The sequence below is a fragment of the Somniosus microcephalus genome, chromosome 32 (genome assembly GCF_052327205.1).
Source record: "Somniosus microcephalus isolate GS21.2 chromosome 32, FLI_Smic_1.0, whole genome shotgun sequence".
Classification (NCBI taxonomy): Eukaryota; Metazoa; Chordata; class Chondrichthyes; order Squaliformes; family Somniosidae; genus Somniosus; species Somniosus microcephalus.
Genome location: NC_141018.1, coordinates 30,273,525 through 30,298,380, shown reverse-complemented (window position 1 = coordinate 30,298,380; position 24,856 = coordinate 30,273,525). Strand labels below are relative to the sequence as shown.

Below are 24,856 nucleotides of genomic sequence, written 5' to 3'. Positions count from 1 at the left end.
ATTTGGGTAATGGAAGGATCCCAATGTCATGATACAACTTGGGGTCAGACAGGGGCTTGTTTCAGCACATGTTTCAAAGGAACATAACTGATGTACAAAACGTAGTCTGTAACATACAAAACAAACAGTATTTCCTCGTACCGACAAGTGAAGATCCAGGCCTGGAATTTCCGCTCGGTTGCGCTGTTCTTTTCCTGAAATCAGCGTAACCCGTGCAAAAGATCGTGGAATTTCAAGCGCCAATGGTTGTGCGATTATAATCAGGGATTCTCAAGAGGGCAGAATTAGAGGAGCGCAGATATCAGAGATTACAGAGATAGGGAGGGGCAAAGCCATGGAGGGATTTGAAAACAAGGATGAGAATTTTGAAATCGAGGCGCTGCTTAACTGGGAGCCAGTGTAGGTCAGCGAGCACAGGGGTGATGGGCGAACGGGACTTGGTGCCAGTTAGGACACGGGCAGCCGAGTTTTGGATGACCTCAAGTTTACGTAGGGTAGAATGTGGGAGGCCAGCCAGGAGTGCGTTGGAATAGTCAAATCTAGAGGTAACAAAGGCATGGATGAGGGTTTCAGCAGCGGCTGAGCTGAGGCAAGCCACGCCAGAGGCTTGAGTACATAAAGCTAGGCCGACACTCCCGGTGCAGTGCTGAGGGAGTGCTGCACTGTCGGAGGTGCCGTCTTTCGGATGAGACGTTAAACCGAGGCCCCGTCTGCTCTCTCGGGTGGACGTAAAAGATCCCATGGCACTATTTTGAAGAATAGCAGGTGAGTTCTCCCTGGTGTCCTGGCCAATAGTCATCCCTCAACAGATTATCTGGCCATTATCACATTGCTGTTTGTGGGAGCTTGCTGTGCGCAAATTGGCTGCTGCGTTTCCTACATTACAACAGTGACTACACTTCAAAAAGTACTTCATTGGCTGTAAAGCGTGTTGGAAGATCCTGAGGCCATGAAAGACACCACAGAAATGCCAGTTCTTTCTTTCTGTTTCCCTGCCAAACCTTCTCGCCCACCCAGTTCCAGCTTCACACATCTTAATTAATTTTCAGACGTTAAAGTAGATGAAAGAATAGGTTGGTATTAATTAAAGTTGCACTGTAAAAACAGGATAATTAGACACATTGGAACTTTAATAAAGAAAAGAATAATTAGACACATTGGAACCTTAATAAAGAAAAGATTTAAGTGTCGGAGATTGGGAGTATGAGTCAAGTCCAGACCGGATTGGAAGGAAAGCTACATCACACATTGTTTGAACTTTTGCCTTGTGTTCAGAAGCAACGAGTGGTCCATGGAACCCTTCATGGAACATGCCTTAACTAAACTCAGTAGAGTTTTCATTCCGATATTTATCAAGGGAATTTTGCACGGAGAGAACAGTGAGCACATGACCAGGAGGGAGGAAGAGTTTATATTATTAGTGTAGAAAAGTGGAACCAATATTAACTGTTTACACTCGACTTGACATACTGTCAAAAGTATTCTGTTTAGAATTGTGCCTTCACCGTGGCATTAAAGAATGCTGTCGTGACTAAGTAAACTGTTCGTGATTGTTGTGGCTGAAATCCAATGTAAACTTAAGCAGGCAGGTCTTGTTTTTGTCAATTGTGCCACATACTTGCTGCTGTCTCTATCCACCAGTTGATAACTGCGCTGGGAGCAATGGAATCGGTCAAGCACTAACCCCAAAAAACACAAATGCCAACGAATGGCAAAATATCATTAAGGAGGAGGTGCGATCGTCAACGCCTCTGTTTTAAAAGTCAAATGGAGAAATGAGGAGAATGTCAACAACTTATTCTTGTACATTCACTCCCAGGCTCCTATTTATTCTTACAGGTGTCAGCTTAGCTCATTTAGCAGCGCTATCGCCCCTGAAGTCAGACAAGACTGAGACTCAAACTCCGTTCCCTCGCCACCGACTCCATCCCTCTTCCCTGGCCACTGTCTGAGGCCGAACCAGATGGTTTGCAACCTTGGCGTCCAAAGTTACCTTTAATTTTTTGGGGGGGCCGTGCGGCCCCTTTAACTGACTGAGCGGCCCATTCAAAAGTCCACGCATGAGAGCTTTTTTTCAACTTAAAAGCCAGCTTACCGGCTGCATGGGATCCCCTGGGGCGCAATCGCGCAGTCACGCAGCTTAAAGGGAACATTGTTGGTCTCTGAGCTGAGCTTCTGACCCCATATCCGCTCCATCACCCTCGTGTCGGATATTAATCATGTATGAGTGCATTATTGTTCCGTGTTTGGGTTTTCTTTTACCCAACATGCTTTTGGCTTCCATGCTTTGGACTAAAAGAAAAAAGAAAGACTTGTATTTCTATAGCGCCTTTCACGACCACCGGACGTCTCAAAACGCTTTACAGCCAACGAAGCACTTTTTGAAGTGTAGTCACTGTTGTAATGTAAGAAACGCGGCAGCCAATTTGCACACAGCAAGATCCCACAAACAGCAATGCCATAATGACCAGACAATCTGTTTTTGTTATTTGGATTGAGGGATAAATATTAGACAGGACAATAGTCTCGTAAGGAAACCTGATCTGTTTATTGCTTTGAGAGCGTTTTCACTTGACCTATCAAGATCAAGATCAACCTTTTCTGGATTGTTTCAGCTACCGTGAATTCATGGGATTCTCCTGATCTTTGGAACGTGGTAGAATAACATTACGCGAAACCTCCTTTTAGCCTTTAAATGCTAGACAGATTTATTAAATAGTAAAAGAACATGGGCTGGGTTTTACCTGCCGAGATGTGTTGGGGGCGGGACTGCTGCCTTCCGGGTTCTAGTCCCGCCCCCAGCGACGTCTGACACACAGATGCTATTTTCCTCTGATTGGCCTTGTTAAGCCCGCCCTGCGGGCTTGCTGGCCAATTAAGGGAAAGCCGGTGTCAGATGACGTCAGTTGATGACGCTTCATCTGCCGGTTTTCTTAAAGAGACATGTACCATTTATTTTTGACAAATGATTTGTCAGTGTTTGACAGCATTGAGGTGCTGACAATCACTGTCCAAAGGTGCGCCCTTGCACCAAGACTCTCCAATGACTCTCTCCTTAGGATGAAACAGATGGCAGCTGCAGGTGAGGTTGCAGAAGCGATCTGTCATTTCTTCCAATGAGGTGAGGCCACACAAACACTTCAAAGCTTGTCACCTACAGAAAAATCTAAGCTTATTAAAAATGACTTTCCCAACATCTCCTTAACTCTGATACTCACCAGTGTCCCATTGGATCCTTCGCACCACTTCTGCAGCTGTCATCTATACACAAACATGACAACAGACCCACAGCCACCTCACTTACCTTGGTGGGGTTCCCCGACGTCGGGAAGCCCGCAGCAGAAATCTCAAAATGGGAAAAAGCCTCTTAACTACCTGTTAACAGGCAGTTAAGTGGCTATAATCCTCTTCCCACTGCTAGGAGTTGGATCCCTGTGCAAATCGGGGACCCGACTCCCGGGAAGATTGTTTGGAGGCGGGTTGGGAACGGGTTTGGGACCTGCTCCCATTCTTTTTGCTTTTGCCAGCAGTCCCGCCTCCAAACCTGCCTCCTCGGGGCTGGAAAATTCAGCCCTAAATGTCAGCTGTGGCTCACCTGTGTTGCACTCTCACCTCTGAGTCAGAAGGTCGTGGGTTCAAGTCCTACTCCAAGAGACTTAAACACAAAAATCTAGGCTGACACTCTCAGTGCAGTGCTGAGGGAGTGCCACACTGTCAGAGGTGCCGTCTTTCAGATGAGACATTAAACCGAGGCCCCGTCTGCTCTCTCTGGTAGATGTTAAAGATCCCACGGCACTATTTCGAAGAAGAGCAGGGGAGTTCTCCCCAGTGTCCTGGGCCAATATTTATCCCTCAATCAGCATAACAAAAACAGATTATCTGGTCATTATCACATTGCTGTTTGTGGGAGCTTGTTGTGTGCAAATTGGCTGCCGCGTTTCCTACATTACAACAGTGACTACACTTCAAAAATACTTAATTGGCTGTAAAGCACTTTGAGACGTCCAGTGGTTGTGAAAGGCGCTATAGAAATTCAAGTCTTTCTTTCAAGTTAAGAGTATCAGTAACATACACATATTGTTACAGTGGCTTGTTTAGCTGAGCTAGCTTCTGATTGTAATAGAAAATAATAGTTTGGAACATCTATGATAAATTATGCTGTAATCAATTTTCTTACATAGTGCTCACAAACTATGGAAGTTATCTGCCTTCGCCATCCCTCTTTGGAGGTTCTAGACAGACTCTTTGGGAAAGTTCTCGATAGATTCGCTGATTTATACCTTTATCACTGGGATCTCGCAGAATTTCAATCCAAAGGGAGCTACCAATCAAAACACATTTAAACAAGTCACGCAGATTAGTTGAATTGAATGGCTTGGCCCCGCTCCGAAAACAACAAGATCTGATAGCGGCTTTTAACATTATGCAGGGGTTCGATAGCGTGGGCATGGAGAAACTGTTTCCACTTGTGGGTGCGTCCAGAGCAAAAGGGGCCTAAATATAAGATAGCCACTAAAAGATCAAATCAAGAAAGTAGGCGGAATTTCTTTACACACAGAGTGGTGAGAATGTGGAACTCGCTGCTACATGGAGTGGTCGATGCAGAGAGCATGGACACATTTAAGGGGAGGCTCGATGCATACATGGGGGAGAAGGAATAGAGGAACACAGGGGTAATTCGAGTGGGCGGAGGCTCATGTGGAGCATAATCGCCGGCATAGACCAGTTGGGCTGAATGGCCTTTCTCTGCGCTGTAGGTTCTATGCAACTCTAGGTTCTAATTATCGGATTAAATTGAAACAAAGTGAGCTGAAACATACATTAGCCTGTGAGCGAATTTTGTTTTTAACCCCTTATGTATTGTGACAGAATTAAATAATGCAAAATAAAGCTAAATCGTAGATAATAATGCTTCAATTATTGTCACAATTACTATTTTAACAGAGGTATAATACTATTTAAAAATGAACGAGTTAAATGCTTGCACGATAATGTTTCTAGGCTAAATTAAGATGATAAATTGAGATTAATAAACTAAACTTGCCATTTGCTCGGTAAACACTGTTTATTCCAATTTTTCTAATTCAAGGTCTACCAGGAAATCCGGGGCCAAAAGGCAGCACTGGGCCTGTAGGACCTCCAGGAGCCTCCGGCACACGTGGACCCAGAGGCGACATGGGCCCCATGGGCCCCATCCCGGATCTATCCCACGCCAAGAGAGGAAGACGAGGTCCAGTGGTGAGTGAATTTTCCGGTGTGAGCGTGTCAGAGTTGCTCTTGTACTTTTAAACGACAAAAAGGTGAGGGAACAGCTAATATCAGGAGGCACTTCACCATTATTAGCCGCTCAAACATTATGGCTGAGGAATGACGTCACTAGTGTGTGAATGCTCAGTGCGTTAGTTCGAAACTCTTCTGTCCTCTACTTCAGAGGAGGCTTTGACCCATCAAATGGATTACATCGAATCGAATTGAGGGGCCTGGATAGAGTGGATAGGAAGTGACATGAATCGGTCATTCATGAAAGAAAGGCTTATGTAATAATACTGAGCGGCCTGCGGGTGGCGCTGTCCAGGGAGAGTATAAATACTCGGGCACGGACCCAGCTTGCGCAGGACATTCTTAACAGGAACTAGTGAAGGACACAACTCGACCTCCATGTTGTAAAACAGTTGATTAAAGCTTTGTTTAACGCTTAGACCAAGTGCCTAGTAGTTTTCTTATGTCAGGAAGGACCTATTTCCCCTAAGCAGAGAGGTCAATAACCAGGGGGGGCATAGATTTAAAGTAATTGGTCGGAGGATTAGAGGGGAGTTGAGGAGAATATTTTTCATCCAGAGGGTGGTGGGAGTCTGGAACTCACTGCCTGAAAGGGTGGTAGAGGCAGAAACCCTCATCGCATTTAAAAAGTACTTGGATATGCACTTGAAGTGCCGTAACCTGCAGGGCTATGGACCGAGAGCTGAAAAGTGGGATGAGGCTGGAGAGCTCTTTGTCGGCCGGCACAGACATGATGGACCGAATGGCCTCCTTCTGTGCCGTAAATTTCTATGAATCTATGAGTTTACAGCACAGAAACAGGCCATTCAGCCCATCTGGTCAATGCTGGTGTTTATACTCCACCCGAACCTAATACTCACCCACGTTCCTCACTTTGCCTCTCTTCTCTCCAACACTTGCTGAGGTACGGCTTTTATGGGCTGCAGCCAACATCCGTACCTCACTAGCCATTTGTCATCGGTGCTGCTATGACCGTGTGAGACGCTGCACAGTGCAGAGGGGCAGTCGGTGTCCCGCTTTTATCTCTGACCCTTTGTGAGGATCTGTCCCGTTCCACCGCTGCAGCCCCTCGGGGAAAGCCATTTGCTCAGTAAACACGGTGCCAAATTTTCTAATTCAAGGTGCACCAGGAAATCCAGGGCCAAAAGGGACTCGGTTTAACCTCTCCTCCGAAAAACCGCACCTCCGACAGTGCAGCACTCGCTGGGTGTGTCAGCCTAGAATTTTGTGCTCAAGTCTCTGGAGTGGGACTTGAACCCACAACTTTCATTGACTCAGGAGTGAGGGTGCTACCAACTGAGCCAGGGATGATCCCACCCAAATATGAACTGTCAACTCATTTGAATATTTTCCTGTCACTCTCAGCTCTTTGATCATTTGGTCTGGTGCTGGGAGTGAGGTTCAGGAGGGGGTGGGGAGGAACAGCGAGTGAAAAGCTGCTTGTTGAATGCCTGCATTATTTTTTCTGGGGGAATGGGCACCAGCAGAGCCTCAGTGTGTCCCGTGGAACCTTAAAGCAGGCTTGGCTCAGTGAGTAGCCCCCTCACCTCTGAGTCAGAAGGTTGTGGGTTCATAGTCCCACTCCAGAGACTTGAGCACAATAAATCTAGGCTGACACTCCCAGTGCAGTGCTGAGGGAGCGCTGCACTGTTGGAGGTGCTGCCTTTTGGATGGGACGTTAAACCGAGGCCCTGTCTGCCCTCAGGAGGACATGAAAGATCCCATGGCACTATTTTGAAGAGCCAGGGGAGTTATCCCCGGTGTCCTGGCCAATATTTATCCCTCAAATCAGCATCACTAAAAAACAGATTATCTGGTTATTAGCAAGTGGGAGCTTGCTGTGCGCAAATTGGCTGCTGCATTTCCTACATTACAACAATGACAACACTTCAAAAAGTACTTAATTGGCTGTAAAGCGCTTTGGGACGTCCGGTGGTCGTGAAAGGTGCTGTAGAAATGTAGAAGTCTTTCTTTGTTCCAATGCTTCAGTCACTGGCTGATCTCACTGGAGTTATGCCAGGCAATTGAGATGGGTGTTATTGGCCATGTAGGCCCGGGGACTAATGCAGCCCACACCACTGCATCATCAACCCTCAGATGAGAGAAAATTTTGCACATTAAAATTAATCCATTATATTTCTAGGGTGCTCCTGGGGCAGCAGGAAAGAACGGACTTAAGGTACAGTTAAATCCAGCTTATTTTTCCTGAACATTGTTACGAAGCCTATTTTCTCATGTGTGTCCTGTTTCAGCCCACACACCGTGCGCTGCACGAGCACAATGTTCTGGAAATGATCTGTGCAACCCCCACTGGTTAAAAGGTTGAACTACACAGAATTTACAGTGCCTGAAACAGGCCATTCGGCCCAACTGGGTCATGTCGTCTCATCTTCTGGGGTTTTTTGTCGAATGCCTCGAGTTCTCGGTCGGACATCCTGGACCTTCTACGGATCTCCAAGCGTTTCCTCCCACACAAGCCTCCGCCCACCCCTACTTCATCTACAGAGCAGCAGCGATAGCCGCCCTGCTGTATGCCTCATGGACCATGTACAGCAGGCACCTCAAAGCACTGGAGAGGTACCACCAACGGTGCCTCCGCAAGATCCTGCAAATCCACTGGCAGGATAGGCGCACCAACGTCAGTGTTCTCGCTCAGGCCAACATCCCCCGCATCGAAGCTCTGACCACGCTCGATCAGCTCCGATGGACGGGTCACATCGTTCGCATGCCCGATACGAGACTCCCAAATCAAGCGCTCTACTCGGAGCTCCGGCACGGCAAGAGAGCCCCAGGTGGGCAGAGGAAATGCTTCGACACCTTCAAAGTCTCCTTGAAAAAGTGCAACATCCCCACTGACACCTGGGAATCCCTGGCCCAAGACCGCACAAAGTGGAGGAGAAGCATCCGGGAAGACGCTGAACACCTCGAGTCTCTTCGCTGGGAGCAAGCGGAAGCCAAGCGCAAGGAGCGCAAGGAGCGCAGGTCAACCCAAGCACCCCACCCACCCGCCCCTTGAACCACCGTCTGCCCCACCTGTGACAGAGACTGTAGGTCCCGCATTGGACTCATCAGTCACCTGAGAACTCATTTTTAATGTGGAAGCAAGTCATCCTCGGTTCCGAGGGACTGCCTAAGAAGAAGACTTCGTCTGATCCTCTCGGTATTATCTGCTGCTAAATCCACCGTCTGGTGCGATACTGAGCTCTGCAGACCCGGGCGATCTCAAGGTCAAGTCCCGATTTGTGCTGCGGTTGGGAGCAGCAATTGGGCTCTGTGTACCCGGGGGGGGCGAAGGAGGCGAAAGATCAGCCAGGGGTTTTCATTCCTCATCACCCCGTCCAGTGACTCAGGCTGGAAGACGCGCGTTTGTGGAGGAGGCCGGGCCCAGTGTGATGCTTCTCACAGTCAAGTAGCCTTCTAACAGTCATAGTTTCAGCTCAGACATGAAGAATTGCCACTTGGGCTGATATGGGGTGGAGGGCACGGTGAAGGGGTGCTACTGCTCCCATGTCCATTGAACCGCACCCTAGCAATTAGCAGTGCCTCTCTTCTGAGAGCACTGATTATACTTCAGGTGTCCTTGAAATTATCAAAGAGTCTTCTTCTTAGGCAGTCCCTCGGAACCGAGGATGACTTGCTTCCACATTAAAAATGAGCTCGCAGGTGACTGATGAGTCCAATGCGAGACCTACAGCCTCTGTCACAGGTGGGGCAGACGGTGGTTGAAGGGGCGGGTGGGTGGGGTGCTTGGATTGACGTGCGCGCCTTGCGCTGCCTGCGCTTGGCTTCCGCTTGCTCCCGGCGAAGAGACTCGAGGTGTTCAGTGCCTTCCCGGATGCTTCTCCTCCACTTTGTGCGGTCTTGGGCCAGGGATTCCCACGTGTCGGTGGGGATGTTGCACTTTTTCAAGGAGGCTTTGAGGGTGTCCTTGAAGCGTTTCCTCTGCCCACCTGAGGCTCTCTTGTCGTGCCGGAGCTCCGAGTAGAGCGCTTGTTTTGGGAGTCTCGTATCGGGCATGCGGACAATGTGACCCATCCATCGGAGCTGATTGAGCGTGGTCAAAGCTTCGATGCTGGGGATGTTGGCCTGAGAAAGAACACTGACATTGGTGCGCCTATCCTGCCAATGGATTTGCAGGATATTGCGGAGGCAGCGTTGGTGGTACCTCTCCAGTGCTTTGAGGTGCCTGCTGTACATGGTCCATGTCTCTGAGGCATACAGCAGGGCAGGTATCACTACTGCTCTGTAGACCATGAGCTTAGTGCCGGGTTTGAGGTCCTGGTCTTCAAACACTCTCTTCCTCAGGCGACCGAAGGCTGCACTGGCACACTGAAGGCGGTGTTGGACTTCGTCGTTGACATCTGTCCTTGTTGACAGTAGGCTCCCGAGGTACAGGTCAAAGAGTACAGGTTAGCTGCTAACCACCACAACTATACCCAGACCCAGACAGCCCAGGATCAACAGCAGAAGTGAAGACATGCCACCAAGTCCTTCAAAACCTATTTTTATTTTATTTTTAAGGTAGAAAATTCAAACAGAGGGCAGACAACTGAGACTTATTCATTGTTCATATGCACAAGGCCCTTCAATGTAACTTTGGTTGCAGTCGCCATCATAAAAACAAGCATGCTATGTATTGATTGATTATTATCTTAGACTGATTTTGGTTTGAAGTAGACCTTTCAGGATCTGACTAATATGCTTACTAAACTTCATTACGATGAGAATTCACTGAGCCTTTTATTCAGAGAAAATTCAATGTGAAATAAAGTGGACTGCGTAACAGGGTTGAAGTTGCTGCCGTGTGATATCAGTCATGAACCCACTTAGGTGACGGAAAACGCTGGAAAAACTCAGCAGGTCAGGGCAGCATCGGTGGAGAGAGAAACAGAGTCGACGTTTCAGGTCGATGACCCTTCGTCAGAACTGAGAAAAAAAGCAGGAAATGGAAAGCAAGTTTAGGGGCTGGGAAAAGGGGGAGGGGGTGAAAAAACAAAAGGGAAGGTCAGTGATAGGATAGAAAGCAGGAGAGATTGAGAGACATTGAGAGACATTAAGAGATATTCAAGGCGAGAGGAGGTGGTAATGGGACAGGTTAAGGAACAAAGGATGGCTCTAGATGGGGTGTGAATTGCGCTGGCAGAATGAAGGACAGCTGCCATGTGGGAGGGAAGAAAAAAAAGAGGGGGCCAAACAAAAATTGTGGATAAAAAAAAGAAGAAAATATATATATGTGATAGGGGCCGAGGTTATGATCTTCAGCTGTCCTTCATTCTGCCAGCGCAATTCACACCCCATCTAGAGCCATCCTTTGTTCCTTAACCTGTCCCATTACCATCTCCTCTCGCCTTGAATATCTCTTAATGTCTCTCAATGTCTCTTAATCTCTCCGGCTTTCTATCCTATCACTGACCTTCCCTTTTGTTCCTTCATCCCCTCCCCCTTTTCCCAGCCCCTACACTTGCTTTCCATTTCCTGCTTTTTTTCCAGTTCTGATGAAGGGTCACAGACCTGAAACGTTAACTCTGTTTCTCTCTCCATGGATGCTGCCTGGCCTGCTGAGTTTTTCCAGCGTTTTCTGTTGTTATTTCGGATTTCCAGCATCCGCAGTATTTTGCTATCACTTAAGCGATGTTCCTTTGTCTGCTTTCTACAAAGGTGTTAACTTATTTATTTTAAGCACACCAACACCATCATTAAAAGGGTGTTCATCTGAATGGGTTCATTCATTAAAAGGGTCTTCATCTGAATGGGTTCATTCATTAAAAGGGTCTTCATCTGAATGGGTTCGTTCATGACGTTGCACAGCGTGATATATTTCTGATCTCGTAATGGGGAGGTGGTTGGCCTAGAAATTCGACTCGGGCGGTGACGCAGAAACAGGCAGTATCGGATCGCCCGTCTCCGCCCCTGCCTCAGCTCATCTGCTGCTGAAACCCTCATCCATGCCTTTGTTACCTCTAGACTGGACTATTCCAACGCACTCCTGGCTGGCCTCCCGCATTCCACCCTACGTAAACTTGAGGTCATCCAAAACTCGGCTGCCCGTGTCCTAACTCGCACCAAGTCCCGTTCACCCATCACCCCCTGTGCTCGCTGACCTACATTGGCTCCCGGTTAAGCAGCGCCTCGATTTCAAAATTCTCATCCTTGTTTTCAAATCCCTCCATGGTCTCGCCCCCTCCCTATCTCTGTAATCTCCTTCAGCCCCACAGCCCCCGAGATATCTGCGCTCCTCTAATTCTGCCCTCTTGAGCATCCCTGATTATAATCGCTCCACCATTGGCGGCCGTGCCGTCTGCTGCCTGGGCCCTAAGCTCTGGAATTCCCTCCCTAAACCTCTCCGCCTCGCTACCTCTCCTTTAAGATGCTCCTTAAATCCTACCTCTTTGACTAAGCTTTTGGTCACCTGCCCTAATTTATCCTTATGTGGCTCGGTGTCAAATTTGTTGTTTTACAACGTTCTTGTGCAGCGCCTTGGGACGTTTTACTACGTTAAAGGCACTATATAAATACACGTTGGTGTTGTTGTCGCTATACACAGTGCCTGATAGTCAGTCCCACAATTTTGCACCACCGCCCGACTAGCCCGTTGTCTTTGCTTGCGTCTGGTTTAAAAGCCATCCATTAATTTGTGAATCTTTACTGTTCTTGTTTCAGGGCGAGAGGGGACCTGCAGGACCACGTGGACTACCAGTAAGATATCAGAGTGCGCTTCAAAATATTAATTTGCAACTCTGTTCATATCTGTATATATATATCTCCATCTATGTGGAAGATCTGAAAGCATTGATCACATCATAGATGTCTAAGGGCTGGATTTTACCAGCTCTGAGGAGGCGGGTTTGGAGGCGGGACTGCTGGGAAAATCCCCCAAAATGGGAGTGGGTCCCAAACCCGCTCCCAACCCGCCTCCAACCAATATTCCTGGGAGTTGGGTCCCCGATTTGCGCAGGTACCCAACTCCTAGCGGCGGGAAGAGGATTATAGCCACTTAACTGCCTGTTAACAGGTAGTAAACAGGCAGCTAAGAGGCTTTTTGTAATTTTTCGACTGCTGCTGCGGGCTTCCCGACATCGGGGAACCCCGCCAGGGTAAGTGAGGCGTGCTGTGGGTCTGTTGTAATGTTTGTGTTTGGATGACAGCTGCAGAAGTGGTGTGAAGGATGCAATGGGACAATGGTGAGTATCAGAGGTAAGGAAATGTTGTGAAAGTAATTTTTAATGTGTTTAGATGTTTCTGCAGGTGAGAAGCTGTGAAGTGTTTGTGTAGCCTCATCTCAACGGGAGAAGTGACAGATGGCTCCTGCAATCTCAGCTGCAGCTGCCATCTGTTTTATCCTAAGGAGAGAGTAATTGGGGAGCAGGGGCTCACCTTTGGACAGTGACTGTAAGTGTTTGACAGCACCTCAATGCCGTCAAACACTGTCAAATCATCTGTCAAACAAGTGTGGTGCATGTGCCTTTAAGCAAACCGGCAGATGAAGCGTCATCAACTGACGTCATCTGACACCGGCTTTCTCTTAATTGGCCGGCAAGCCCGCAGGGCGGGGCTTAACAAGGCCAATCAGGGGGAAAATAGCGTCTGTTCGTCGGACGTCGCTGGGGGCGGGACTGGAACCCGGAAGGCAGCAGTCCCGCCTCGAACTCGGCCTTCCAGGTAAGATTCCGCCCTTCGCGTCAAAAAGTACAAACAGAGGAAGGCAGCCATTTCACGTGGAGGTCAATTACAGGTTAATTGCGACAGGTGAGAGAAATTGCAGGTTGACCCGGATCCAAAACTTTACAAGGACCTGGCAATCTGATAACTTCTCTCACCCGCAGCAAGTAACCTGCAGTTGATCTTAGGATCTATTTAGACAACCTCCCCAACAGTGCGGCCTCCCAAGAGACAGGCCAGGTTAAGCAGCTAAACATCACCACCTGTGCCCCAGACTCCAGACTGCCCGTGAGCCGCGCAATGAGAAGCGAGCTGGCTTCGGGGGAAAAAAAGGACCTTTGGAGAAAATCTATACAGAAGCTATTCGAAAACTGAATTCCACATGTCCCAAGGTTCGGTTTAGATATGCTCATGACAGACGATCGTTGATGCATAAACATTGACTCCCTCAACAGGAGGAAAAGCAATGCCCCTCTGTTTTGTTGGCCTGCTGGGTGAGGCCCAATAGTCAGAATAGCTCAGAGTTTATTTATGTTCAGGATTATAAGCAGCGTTCTCATTTTGGCAAGGTAGGAGTTAAGGTGGGAGGGGGGTCACAAGACTAAAGATAGTCGAACATAGGAACAGGAGTAGACCATTCAGCCCCTCGAGCCTGTTCCTCGCACCATCATCCCTTTTGTCCCTTAATCTCTCCTGCCTTCCATCCTATCACAGTCCTTCCCTTTTGTTCTTTCCTCCCCTCCCCCCTTTCCCGGCACCTACACTTGCTTAAAAACCTGTTCCATCTCCAACTTTTTCCAGTTCTGACGAAGGGTCATCGACCCGAAACATTAACTCTGTTTCTCTCTCTACAGATGCTGCTCTGACCAGCTGAGTATTTCTGTTTTCATTGCACAATTTAGTTAGATCATGGCTGTTCTGTATCTTAACTCCATCTATCCGCCTTGGTTCCATAATTCTTAATACCCTTGCCTAACAGAAATCTATCAACAAAAGATTTCTATCAATCTCAGTTTTGAAATTTTCAATTGACCGCCCGCCCAGCCGCCAGCCAGAGTTAGAGATTTCCACTACCCTTTGTGTAAAGAGGTGTTTCCCGACATCAAGGAGTCCTATGAGGCTCTGTTTAATGCCTCATCCAAAATACAGCACCTCCCGACCGCACTGCACTGGGAGCGTCAGTGGAGATAATGGCCCAGAAATTAGGTTCGGGGGCTTGCCGCGCGTGCAAGCCCCCGATGTGCACTTACCCGGCGCGCCGGCCGTTCTGCTCCCGGGACGCGTGGAATTCCTTTTTTCAGTTGATTACTCCCGGGCAGCGTCTGACGTCACGCCGCCCAGGAGTGCAGCCAGCGCGAAGCCTCGAGCGCGGAGTGTAAGTGAGACACGCCCCTTGAGGTCTCCTTACCATAGGACACGCCCCCAATGTTTCTCACAAGCTGCAAAGTATTTTTACATGCAGAGCAGCATTTTAAACAGGTTTTTTGTATTTTTATTAATCTTTTGCTAACTTTTATAAAGTTTTAAATACTTTTACATTATTTTGAAGAATGTGAAGTAGTTTTAAACAGAATTAAAGCGTAGTTATTTTGATGAGCCGGCTGGGATCACGTGGGCACTGGGCAACCAATCGGAGGTTGCAAAAGTTCATTCATGAGTTTGATAGTAAGAACTGTCAAACTCATGAAAACTCAGGGCGCCCAAAACAGTACTTAAACTACAAATAAAAGTTAAAAAAACATCCCACTAAATAAATGAACTGTGAATAACTGTAAAAAACTATTTTAAACAATTAATCAAATTTTTGAAAAAAATAATTTTTTAACAAATCGGGTCTAAAAATACACTTACCTTACTGTAAATTCTTTAAAAATAATAAACCTGTGGAAAAAAATTTCTAAATTGTATTAATAGACCACTTACCTTTTAAAACTAAGTACTTACGTCTGCTTTTTTCACGCGTAAAAACCGGAGGCCTTTACGCACGGGCAACTCTTTACAAAAAAAGGAATTTCAGCGCGCACGCGCTGCCTGAAACGTCGCACGCGTTCCACCTCTTAACCCCTTGGTTCAGAGGACAGGAAATGCCGGTTTTCAGCGCATGCGCTGTGCATCCTGAAAACCGGCACTTCCATCGGGCCCACGCGTGAGTACCCCGTCCGTACTCACGCGTTGGGACCCGAATTACTGGGCCTTTATGCTCAAGTCCCTGGAGTGGGGACTTGAACCCACAACCTTCTGACACAGAAACGAGAGTGCTACCCACTGAGCCACTGGCTGATAGGATCGCAGTGTAAGGAAAGAATAGGCTAAAAATGAAGGTGATTTACACTGAGGTATATGGAGTCATATGAACATACAAAACCAAAGGTGGCATGATAAAAAGAAAGCCTGAAGTAACTTGGATTTTCATTCATCCTAACTGCATGCTCGCAGGCCCGACTACAAAAGAACGCCAATCCTGGATAGTCAACTCGTTTTAGAATTTCCCCCCATTCTTTTTTCTTTTCTAATTAAAATGCAAAAAAAAAAGACTGGAACCCTGAAACAACAACAGAAAATGCCGAAAACGTTCAGCATCCGCAGAGAGAACAGACACAATAATGGTTCAAGTGTCGATCTTTTGTCAGACCTGGGGAAAAAAATACATTAAGGATGAGCAGCATTTAAAGAGGAATAGAAGAATGGGAAGGGTGGCGGGGCGGGGTGTCAGTGTTTCTGGGGGGTAGAAGGAAAGAAGGGACGAATCAGTACAGTCAAACCGTGCTAGTGGGGCAGTCTGTAGCACCCCTCCCCATCGCCTCAGCTATCCGTGCATTCTCTGTATCTGATAAATGTCTTCAATTTCTCTCCAATGCTCAATCCTGTTGTCTCCCGTCAATAGCACTTCCACCTTTTAACCGTCTCCTGTTCACCATGTAAGCACTGTGCAGGTCACTGTCGTGTGTGTTGCAGCGTGCTGTGCAGGCGTGATGTGGGGGTGCACGTGCTTGTGTGTTGTATATTGTGTGTGTAGTGTGCGTGTGCATGTGGCGGTGTACGTTGCATTTGCAGTGCGTGTTACGTGTGTGTTAAGTGTGCACGTGATGTGTGACGTAATAAAACTTACTACGCACTTGGTTTGAGCATAAAGCAAGGCTTTAATCAACTTGTTTCAGAACATGGAGGTCTAGTTGTACTTCACTAGTTCCTTGTCTTACAAAATGTCCCTGGGAAAGCTGGGCCCATGCCCGAGTATTTATACTCCTTGGACGGCGCCACCAGCTGGCTGTCCAGCGTTATTTCACGAGTAGTTTCTTGATGATGATGAGATTTATAACAATGTGTGTGTGTGGTATGTGTTGCGTGTGTGTGGCATGTGTTGCGTGCGTGTGGTATGTGTTGCGTGTGTGTGGTCCATGTACCCTGCAAACTGCGTGGTCGCGTGGCGTTCCACAGACCCCACGCAGCCTTAAAAGAGGCCACGCTCGCCAAACATAATTACAGGGAACATTGTATGTGTTGCGTGTGTGTTGTCTGTGTTACATGTGTGTTGTGTGTGCACTTGATGTGTGTGTGTGTGTGTGTGTCTGTTCCCATTCTCTTGAAGGGTCTACACCTATAACTCCTGCCGTCTCAATCGATGCGGCTTGACCGGATGAGTGTCTCCAGCATTCCCAGTTTCCGTTCTGTTGAGGGGGGCATACTAACTCCGTGCCATGTATTGGGCGCTTCCGCTCTGAAGGTAGGCGGCCGACCGACTGTCTCAACATCTACACAAAAGCGACAGCTGCTGCACCTGGAGGTATTTTGTTTTCTCTCCAGTTTAATGCAACTTTGATGTTACACATCAGAGATTATTGACATGCACAAGTGCCTCTCACTTCAACACAGGAAGTCTCCGAAACCACCAAGATAAACGATAACGAAAATGGAATTTGCAACAAGTCGGGGGAAAAAGAAAGAGACAGACATTCTGAATCTGACCTCTGCAGAAAAGTAACTATTGCATGCACACAGCACACTCGAAGGTGACTTTAGATATCACACCTTACTCGTGCCTCTACCTCAAGCAACCGTGGCATTATGTGACCAGTGCTGGCAGTTGCATTGGGGCGTTGCACAGGGAGATCAGAACCTGTGGACTGACGCACGGAGGGATGGAGAAAGCCGGATGTTCAGTAACGCCATCCAGAAGCACAGATTTATAGATGCACTCTACGTTCCATTAGCTCAGGGCCGTCCAGTCCGTTAGCCACGTGTGGCTAATTGGGAATCCAGAGGTGGGTAATTGCATTTCTGATTTGTAAGTAAAAGAAATGAGTAATAGACACCGTCGTTGGACACGTGATCTCAATAGTCGTATTCGTACGGTGTATGCGTGTTCGCGCTTCCTACATTACAACAGTGACCACACTTCAAAAGTGGGACCTGGGAGTTAATGTGCATCGGTCCCTGAAGGTGGCGGGACATATTGAGAGAGTGGTTAACAAAGCATATGGGATCTTGGGCTTCATAAATAGAGGTATTGAGTACAAAAGTAGAGAAGTTATGCTGAATCTTTATAAAGCGCTGGTTAGGCTACAGCTGGAGTATTGCGTCCAGTTCTGGTCACCACGCTTTAGGAAGGATGTGAAGGCCCTTGAGAGGGTGCAGAGGAGATTTACCAGAATGGTTCCGGGGATGGGGGATCTTAGCTACAAGGACAGGTTGGAGAAGCTGGATTTGTTTTCATTAGAGTACAGGAGGTTGAGGGGTGATTTGATAGAGGTGTACAAGATTATGACGGGTTTGGATAGGCTAGACGGGGAAAGGTTGTTCCCACTAGTTGATGGTACAAGGACTAGGCGACACAGATTTAAGGTTTTGGGCAAGAGATACGGGGGGATGTGAGGAAAAACTTTTTTACGCAGCGAGTGGTGAGGACCTGGAACTCGCTGCCGACGGAAGTGGTGGAAGCGGAGACACTCAATGTTTTCAAGGGGAGACTGGATAGGCACTTGAGGGAAATAAACTTGCAGGGCTACGGGGATAGAGCGGGGGAATGGGACTGACTGGATTGCTCTACAGAGAGCCGGCACGGACTCGATGGGCCGAATGGCCTCCTTCTGTGACTCTATGGGGGGAAAATTCAGTATCACCCCATTTGGGGCGAGATTATCTGCCGTGCGCAAAGTTTAGCGCCTGGCGCTAACTTTCGCCTCCGACTGCAAACTTGGCTTTTATCGCCCCTGGAGTTGATTGGAGCGCTAAATCAGGCGCTTCACACCTGTCTTAAGGCGCAAAGGGGAGGCGCAAACCAACTGAATTTTCCCCCCTATAAGTACTTCATTGGCTGTAAAGCACTTTGGCACATCAGGAGCTGGTGAAAGGCGCTATATAAATGCAAGTCTCTCTTTCTTTAACCTTTTTGTGCGTTTGCAGGTAAAATGGCAAGATGAAAAGCAGAATGTGTGAATGCTGTACTTCCTCAATTATTGAGTGATGGTAGACACTTGTTAAGCAAATGCACACCTGTGAGGTACATTTATTTACCTGTATTGTGCGAGTGCGTGTAAGGCTACAATTAGTGCACGTGGCTCACACGGCCTCGCCACAGCCAACACCTGATCTGGGCAATGCTTCTGCCAATTCAAATGTTAGCATTTAAAATAAAATAGAACTGCAATGCTTTCAAGCTCTAAGTTAGAGGTATTTTAATCTCGTCTGCCCTGATTTGACCTGACTTGCGCCGTCAGCTCTAACCCTGGCATCTCACTCACTCAAATAAATCAACAGGTCCACTCTCCTGGTCGATAACATCGTATTTTTGAAGATATGAAGGAAATTCAATAAAATCCTCACCTTGAACCAACTTGTAAGGAGGGGTTTTGCTATGAAAATAGGAAGGAAGTTATTGTCGGACCTATTTATTTTTTGCGCTGTTTCTTTTTCTTCCATTTTCAGGGCCCCCCTGGGTCATTTGACTTTCTCCTACTGATGATGGCTGACATCAGACATGATATAATCGAACTGCAGGAGCGAGTGTTCGGCGAGCGACGAGGCATTACCCTTGACAGCCTGCCCCTAGACTCACAAGACGTGGGATCTGGGCAAGAGGAGGTGCTTCCCACAGATTCCGGCAATCCCAATAGGTGACCAGATCTTCCCAGAATGTTGAACAGCGCCTGTTCTCTCGATTTCATTGTATCTTTGCGTCAGATCACATCACTATCCATGTATTGTGCCACAAACTACTTATATAAAGAAATGAATGTACAGTGCTTAATTGATATTTGTTTGTTTCAAAGTGCGGCAGTTAAACTCTGCCGCCCACATCCTATCCTACGCACATCCTGGTCCCTTATCCTCCACTGGTTACCCCGATGTATTGAATACAAAATCCTTATCCTTCTTTACAAATTCCTCCATGACCTGAGCTCACCATCCCCTTCCAGTCCTACCAGCCCCTGCACTTAGTTCATCCAACTCTGCATCCTCTGGTCACTTCCACTAAACAGTCTCCCACTATAGCTCAATGCCCATTCTTGTGTTGGAGAAGCACCTTGGAACGTTTTACTGGCTTAAAAGTGCATTGTAAAAGCCTGCGGTTTTGACTTTTTGCCCCTGGTCGCTATCTAGTGTCAGCCTTGGCTCAGCGGGTAGCACTCTTGCCTCAGAAGGTTAACATAAGACATACGTAAGACGTAGGAGCAGGAGGAGGTCATTTGGCCCCTCGAGCCTGCTCCGCCATTCAATAAGATCATGGCTGACCTGAAATAACAACAGAAAATGCTGGAAAAACTCAGCAAGTCAGGCAACATCCGTGGAGAGAAATTTGAGTTGACGTTTCGGGTTTGACCCTTCTTCAAAACTGACTGATCTGATCTTGGCCTCAACTCCACTTCCCTGCCCGCTCCCCATAACCCTTGACTCCTTTACCATTGAAAAATCTGTCTATCTCCACCTTAAATATATTCACTGACCCAGCCTCCACAGCTCTCTGGGGAAGAGAATTCCAAAGATTCACGACCCTCTGAGAGAAGAAATTCCTCCTCATTTCTGTCTTATTCTGAAATTATGCCCCCTAGTTCTAGATACCCCTATGAGGGGAAACATCCTCTCTGCATCTACCCTGTCAAGCCCCTTCAGAATCTTATATTTAAATAAGATCCCCTCTCATTCTTCTAAACTCCAGTGAGTATAGGCCCAACCTGCTCAACCTTTCTTCATAAGTCAACCCCTTCATCTCCGGAATCAACCTAGTGAACCTTCTCTGAACTGCCTCCAATGCAAGTATATCCCTCCTTAAATAAGGAGACCAAAACTGTACGCAGTACTCCAGGTGTGGTCTCACCAACACCCTGTACAGTTGTAACAGGACTTCCCTACGTTTATACTCCATTCCCTTTGCAATAAAGGCCAACATTCCATTTGCCTTCCTAATTACTTGCTGTACCTGCATGCTAATTTTTTGTGATTCCTGTACAAGGACCCCCAGATCCCTCTGTACCTCAGCATTTTGTAATCTCTCCCCACTTAAATAATAATTTGCTTTTTTATTTTTCCTACCAAAGTGGATAGCCTCGCATTTTCCCACATTATACTCCATCTGCCAGATTTTTGCCCACTCAGTTAGCCTGCCTATATCCCTTTGGAGTTTCATTGCTTCCTCCACACAATTTGCTTTCCCACCTATCTTTGTGGGTTCGAGTCCCACTCCAGAGACTTGAGCACAAAATCTAGGCTGACACTCCCAGTGCTGTGCTGAGGGAGTGCTGCACTGTCGGAGGTGCTGTCTTTCGGATGAGACGTTAAACCGAGATCCCATTTGCCCTCTCAGGTGGATATAAAAGATCCAATGACATTATTTCGAAGAAGAGCAGGAGTGTTCTCCCTGGTGTCCAGACCCACAGTTATCCCTCAATCAACGCCACTAAAGGAAAAAGCAGATTATCAGGTCATTATCTCATTGCTGTTTGTGGGAGCTTGCTGTGCGCAAACTGGCTGCCGTGTTTCCTACGTTACAACAGTGACTCCACTTCAAAAAAGTACTTCATTGGCTGTAAAGCGCTTTGAGACGTCCTGAGGTTTTGAAAGGCGCTATAAGAGGAAATTCTACTCTTACCAACTTACTGCGTTAACTTTCCCTTAAGAAGCAAATCTCTGCATCTGTAACCATTGGCGGCCGTGCCTTCAGCCGTCTAGGCCCTAAGCTCTGGAATTCCCTCCCTAAACCTCTCCGCCTCTCTCTCCTCCTTTAAGACTCTCCTTAAAACCTACCTCTTTGACCGAGCTTGTAGTCACCTCCCCCCTCCTCAGGTCACCTTCTTTGACTCAGTGCCAATTTCTGTCTGATTGCGCTTCGGTGAAGTGCCTTGGGACGCCAACCTACATTAAAAGGCGCTCTATCGATGAAAATTGTTTTTTGCTGTTAAAACAAATCACAACAGTACGGGGATCATTTTAACCAAACCCGCCCAGTGGGAAACTGAAGCGATCAGATCAGCCCCTCGATTTTACTTACCATTGACTTCTTAGAATCTTACAGGGGGCCATTCGGCCCGTCCTGCCTGTGCCGGCCCTTTGAAAGAGCTCTCCAATTTAGTCGCACCCCCCCAGCTTTTTTCCTATAACCCTGCAAATTAGTCCTCGTCGAGTACATGTCCGATTGCCTTCTGAAAGTTCCCATGGAATCTGATGCCACCGCCCTTTTAGGCAGTGCATTCCAGGTCACAACAATCGTCTGTGTGAAGAAATTTCTCCTCATTTCGCCTCTCGTTCTTTTGCCAATTATTTTAAAATCAGTGTTAGGTTAGGATGAAATGATTTGCATGAACATCGGATTGTGTTTCCCCACATCTTTGTCAGTTTCTTTTTCATTTTAACTGCTTAAAAAGAAAGACTTGCATTTCTATAGCGCCTTTCACGACCACCGGACGTCTCAAAGTGCTTTACAGCCAATGCAGTACTTTTTTGGAGTGTAGTCAGTGTTGTAATGTGGGAAACACGGCAGTCAATTTACGCACAGCAAGCTCCCACAAACAGCAATGTGATAATGACCAGATCATCTGTTTTTGTTATGTTGATTGAGGGATAAACATTGGCCCCAGGACACCAGGGAGAACTCCCCTGCTCTTCTTCGAAATAGTGCCGCGGGATCTTTCACGTCCACCTGAGAGGGCAGACGGGGCCTCGGTTTAACGTCTCATCCGAAAGACGGCACCTCCGACAGTGCGGCACTCCCTCAGCACTGCACTGGGAGTGTCTGCCTAGATTTTTGTGCTTCAGTCCCTGGAGTGGGACTTGAACCCACAACCTTCTGACTCAGAGGCGAGCGTGCACTGCTGATTACTGCTGATGACACCCTCCGTAGAACTGGGTTCTGGGGAAACAGCACCAATATTGCATTTTATACTGCGGCTTTAGCAAGGCACTCTCCATTCCTGTCCGGGTCCTGTGCACTTTGAACTCACATCCCATTTCCCAATTACTCTTGCATATAAATAATTTTAAAAACATGTGTAGAGTGGACACTTCCTGACTGCAAAACTTGCTTCCTGTTGTCACGAGTTTTGGTCACACTTCTACGACAACATTTACCATTGCAACTCCACTGCTTCCAAATTTAATTTGTTGTGTTTGAGAGGCTGTGACATGGTAAGGATCTGTATCAATGCCAAGGATTTATATGGTAGCGACTGCTCCATTTACACTGCAGGACAGTTTGCACAGCCCTTGACATAATGCAAACGGCTGTGCGTGTGTGATCGCTTTTGAGTCACGGTTCGCAACAACTGGGCTAAAATCATTGCATTGTTAATGACCGACCGCTTTTACATGTTCAAACGACATCCCTCCCTCTGCTATTTTAACCAGACGCTAGCCCGTCTAAAAAGGAATCTCATACGTGTTCTTTCAACTGTGCACAGCTGGGCGCTGTACTTTCCCCAAAGGCTGGGGAAGGTATGTACAGCCCAGAGAGTGCAAAGCTGCTTCGCTGGCTGTTCCCAGAAATTATGGCCTGCTCCGTCTCCAACCGGAAGCTTTTTCTGGTAGCTCACAGGGCCTTCTTGGACAGCAATGGTGCCTTGTTTCTTGGAGCGCACAGCCAGTTTCCTAACTAATTGTTAGACAAATATCTATCTATATATATTATTAAAAATCATGCATAGAGTACACACTCCTGTCCACAAACGTTGCTTCCTGTTGTCATAATTTCTGGTCACACTTCCATGTCAACATTTACCATTGTAAATTGTTATGTCAACATTTCCCATTCAATTTTTTGTCACGATGCAGTCGCAGGTTCTGGCCACTAGGTGGCTCTGTGGAGCCTCTCCCCCAACACCATCATTGCCTTGTACATTAACAAATCCTTATATTTAACAACCGACTGTGGGAAATGTCACTGGCAATTTACTGTATTTTATAAATATATACAACAGGAAGATAGAGATGAACCAAAGAATGTTGATGATTATGACGCTAATTTGTATCTGTTTTCTTGTGAAATATGCCGATGATGGTCTTTGTTTTTCAAGGAATGGTTCAAATGATTTGTATCTCAGGTTTATAGTATTGCTAAGGTATTTATGCTTGAATATGCATGTGTCTGATTATAGTATGAAAAGTATACTCAGGTATCTATTGAGAAATTATATTTCGAGTAGTTCTATTTTTTGTGGTGTCAATTTTATTTATCTCTTTTCGGATTGCAATTGTTTTCCTTAGATTGGGAGAGTAAGGAAGTGGAACAGGAAAGCAGCAGCGGAGAAAATGCACGATTACTTTGCGTGTTTCACTGTCGTTTCCCCATCCCTGCCCAATAATGTCCCAAATTGGGCAGCAGTGTAAAAGTTGGATAGCCAGGTGGGGAAGGATAGAAGCCTTTATTTACAGAGACACACATTACATACCATGTGACGTAATAAAACTCACTACGCACTTGGTTTGAGTATAAAGCAAGGCTTTAATCAACTTGTTTCAGAACATGGAGGTCTAGTTGTACTTCACTAGTTCCTTGTCTTACAAAATGTCCCTGTCAAGCTGGGCCCACGCCTGAGTATTTATACTCCTTGGACGGCGCCACCAGCTGGCCGTCCAGCGTTATTTCACGAGTAGTTTCTTGATGAATGATGAGATTTATAACACCGTGCACCCGAAGATAAGCTTCCACCCTTCCCGAGCCGGCACACAAGAGTCCCCAATGAATACCCACCACCTGCATACAATGAACACCCAATTGATATATACCACTTGAATACAATGAACACCAAGTGGGGTGTTACAATTGGATGCAGTGCCCCAGATCAGGGACGGGGTTGGGGGGGGAATCAACCAGGTTCCGCTGAATAGGCTGGACTGTGTGGGTGTGCGGATGGCCTGTCAATTTCCCCCCCTGCTTGAGCCGACACACGACGAAAGGCCACTTACCTTCAATAGGCGAATGTCTCCATTGAATAGTGGGCAGAGGAATGCCACTGTGGATGTGTTAAGTGTGTTGATCTGCTACTATCGCCAACAGTAATTCTCTTCTGTTTGCCGAGGCGTCGTCCAAAACTACAAGCTGCGGGGGAAATGCAAGTCAAAGCGTGTGACTGACACTGTTTGAAGCTCTTGTTTTCCTGTTACACTACTACACTGCTCGTTAATGGGTATATTTCCTCAGAATTAATTTGCTAAATAAACAGTGTGTGGTTTCTGTGCAATTTGTTTCCATCGCAATGAATTATAAATCTGATCAACTATCATTTTGCAAGGTCTGTCGGTCACCATTTCTATTGTAGTCGGGTGAACGCCCTTTTGTGTGACAAGTTTGCTTCTAGAACTAGGGGTCACAGTCTCAGAATAAGGGATCGGCCATTTAAGACTGAGATGAGGAGGAATTTCTTCACTCAGAGGGTGGTAAATCTTTGGAATTCTCTGGCCCAGAGGGCTGTGGATGCTGAGCCATTGA

General features: G+C 47.0%; 1 protein-coding gene across 2 annotated transcripts in view; it reads left to right on the top strand.

Annotated features, from left to right (window-relative positions):
- LOC147097359 (collagen and calcium-binding EGF domain-containing protein 1-like) overlaps positions 1-19,181 on the top strand; it is a 182,056-nt gene extending 162,875 nt beyond the window's left edge. Inside the window, exons 8-11 of one of the 2 annotated variants that reach the window (XM_085972272.1) lie at positions 5,090-5,238; positions 7,424-7,459; positions 11,941-11,976; positions 18,865-19,181. In XM_085972272.1, coding sequence (XP_085828398.1) covers positions 5,090-5,238; positions 7,424-7,459; positions 11,941-11,976; positions 18,865-19,056 — 413 coding nt within the window. In that variant the 3' untranslated portion in view covers positions 19,057-19,181. Of the gene's footprint in view, positions 1-5,089; positions 5,239-7,423; positions 7,460-11,940; positions 11,990-18,864 lie in introns of both variants that reach the window. The other variant, XM_085972273.1, reaches the window with a different exon arrangement.
- The last annotated feature ends 5,675 nt before the right edge of the window (positions 19,182-24,856 follow it).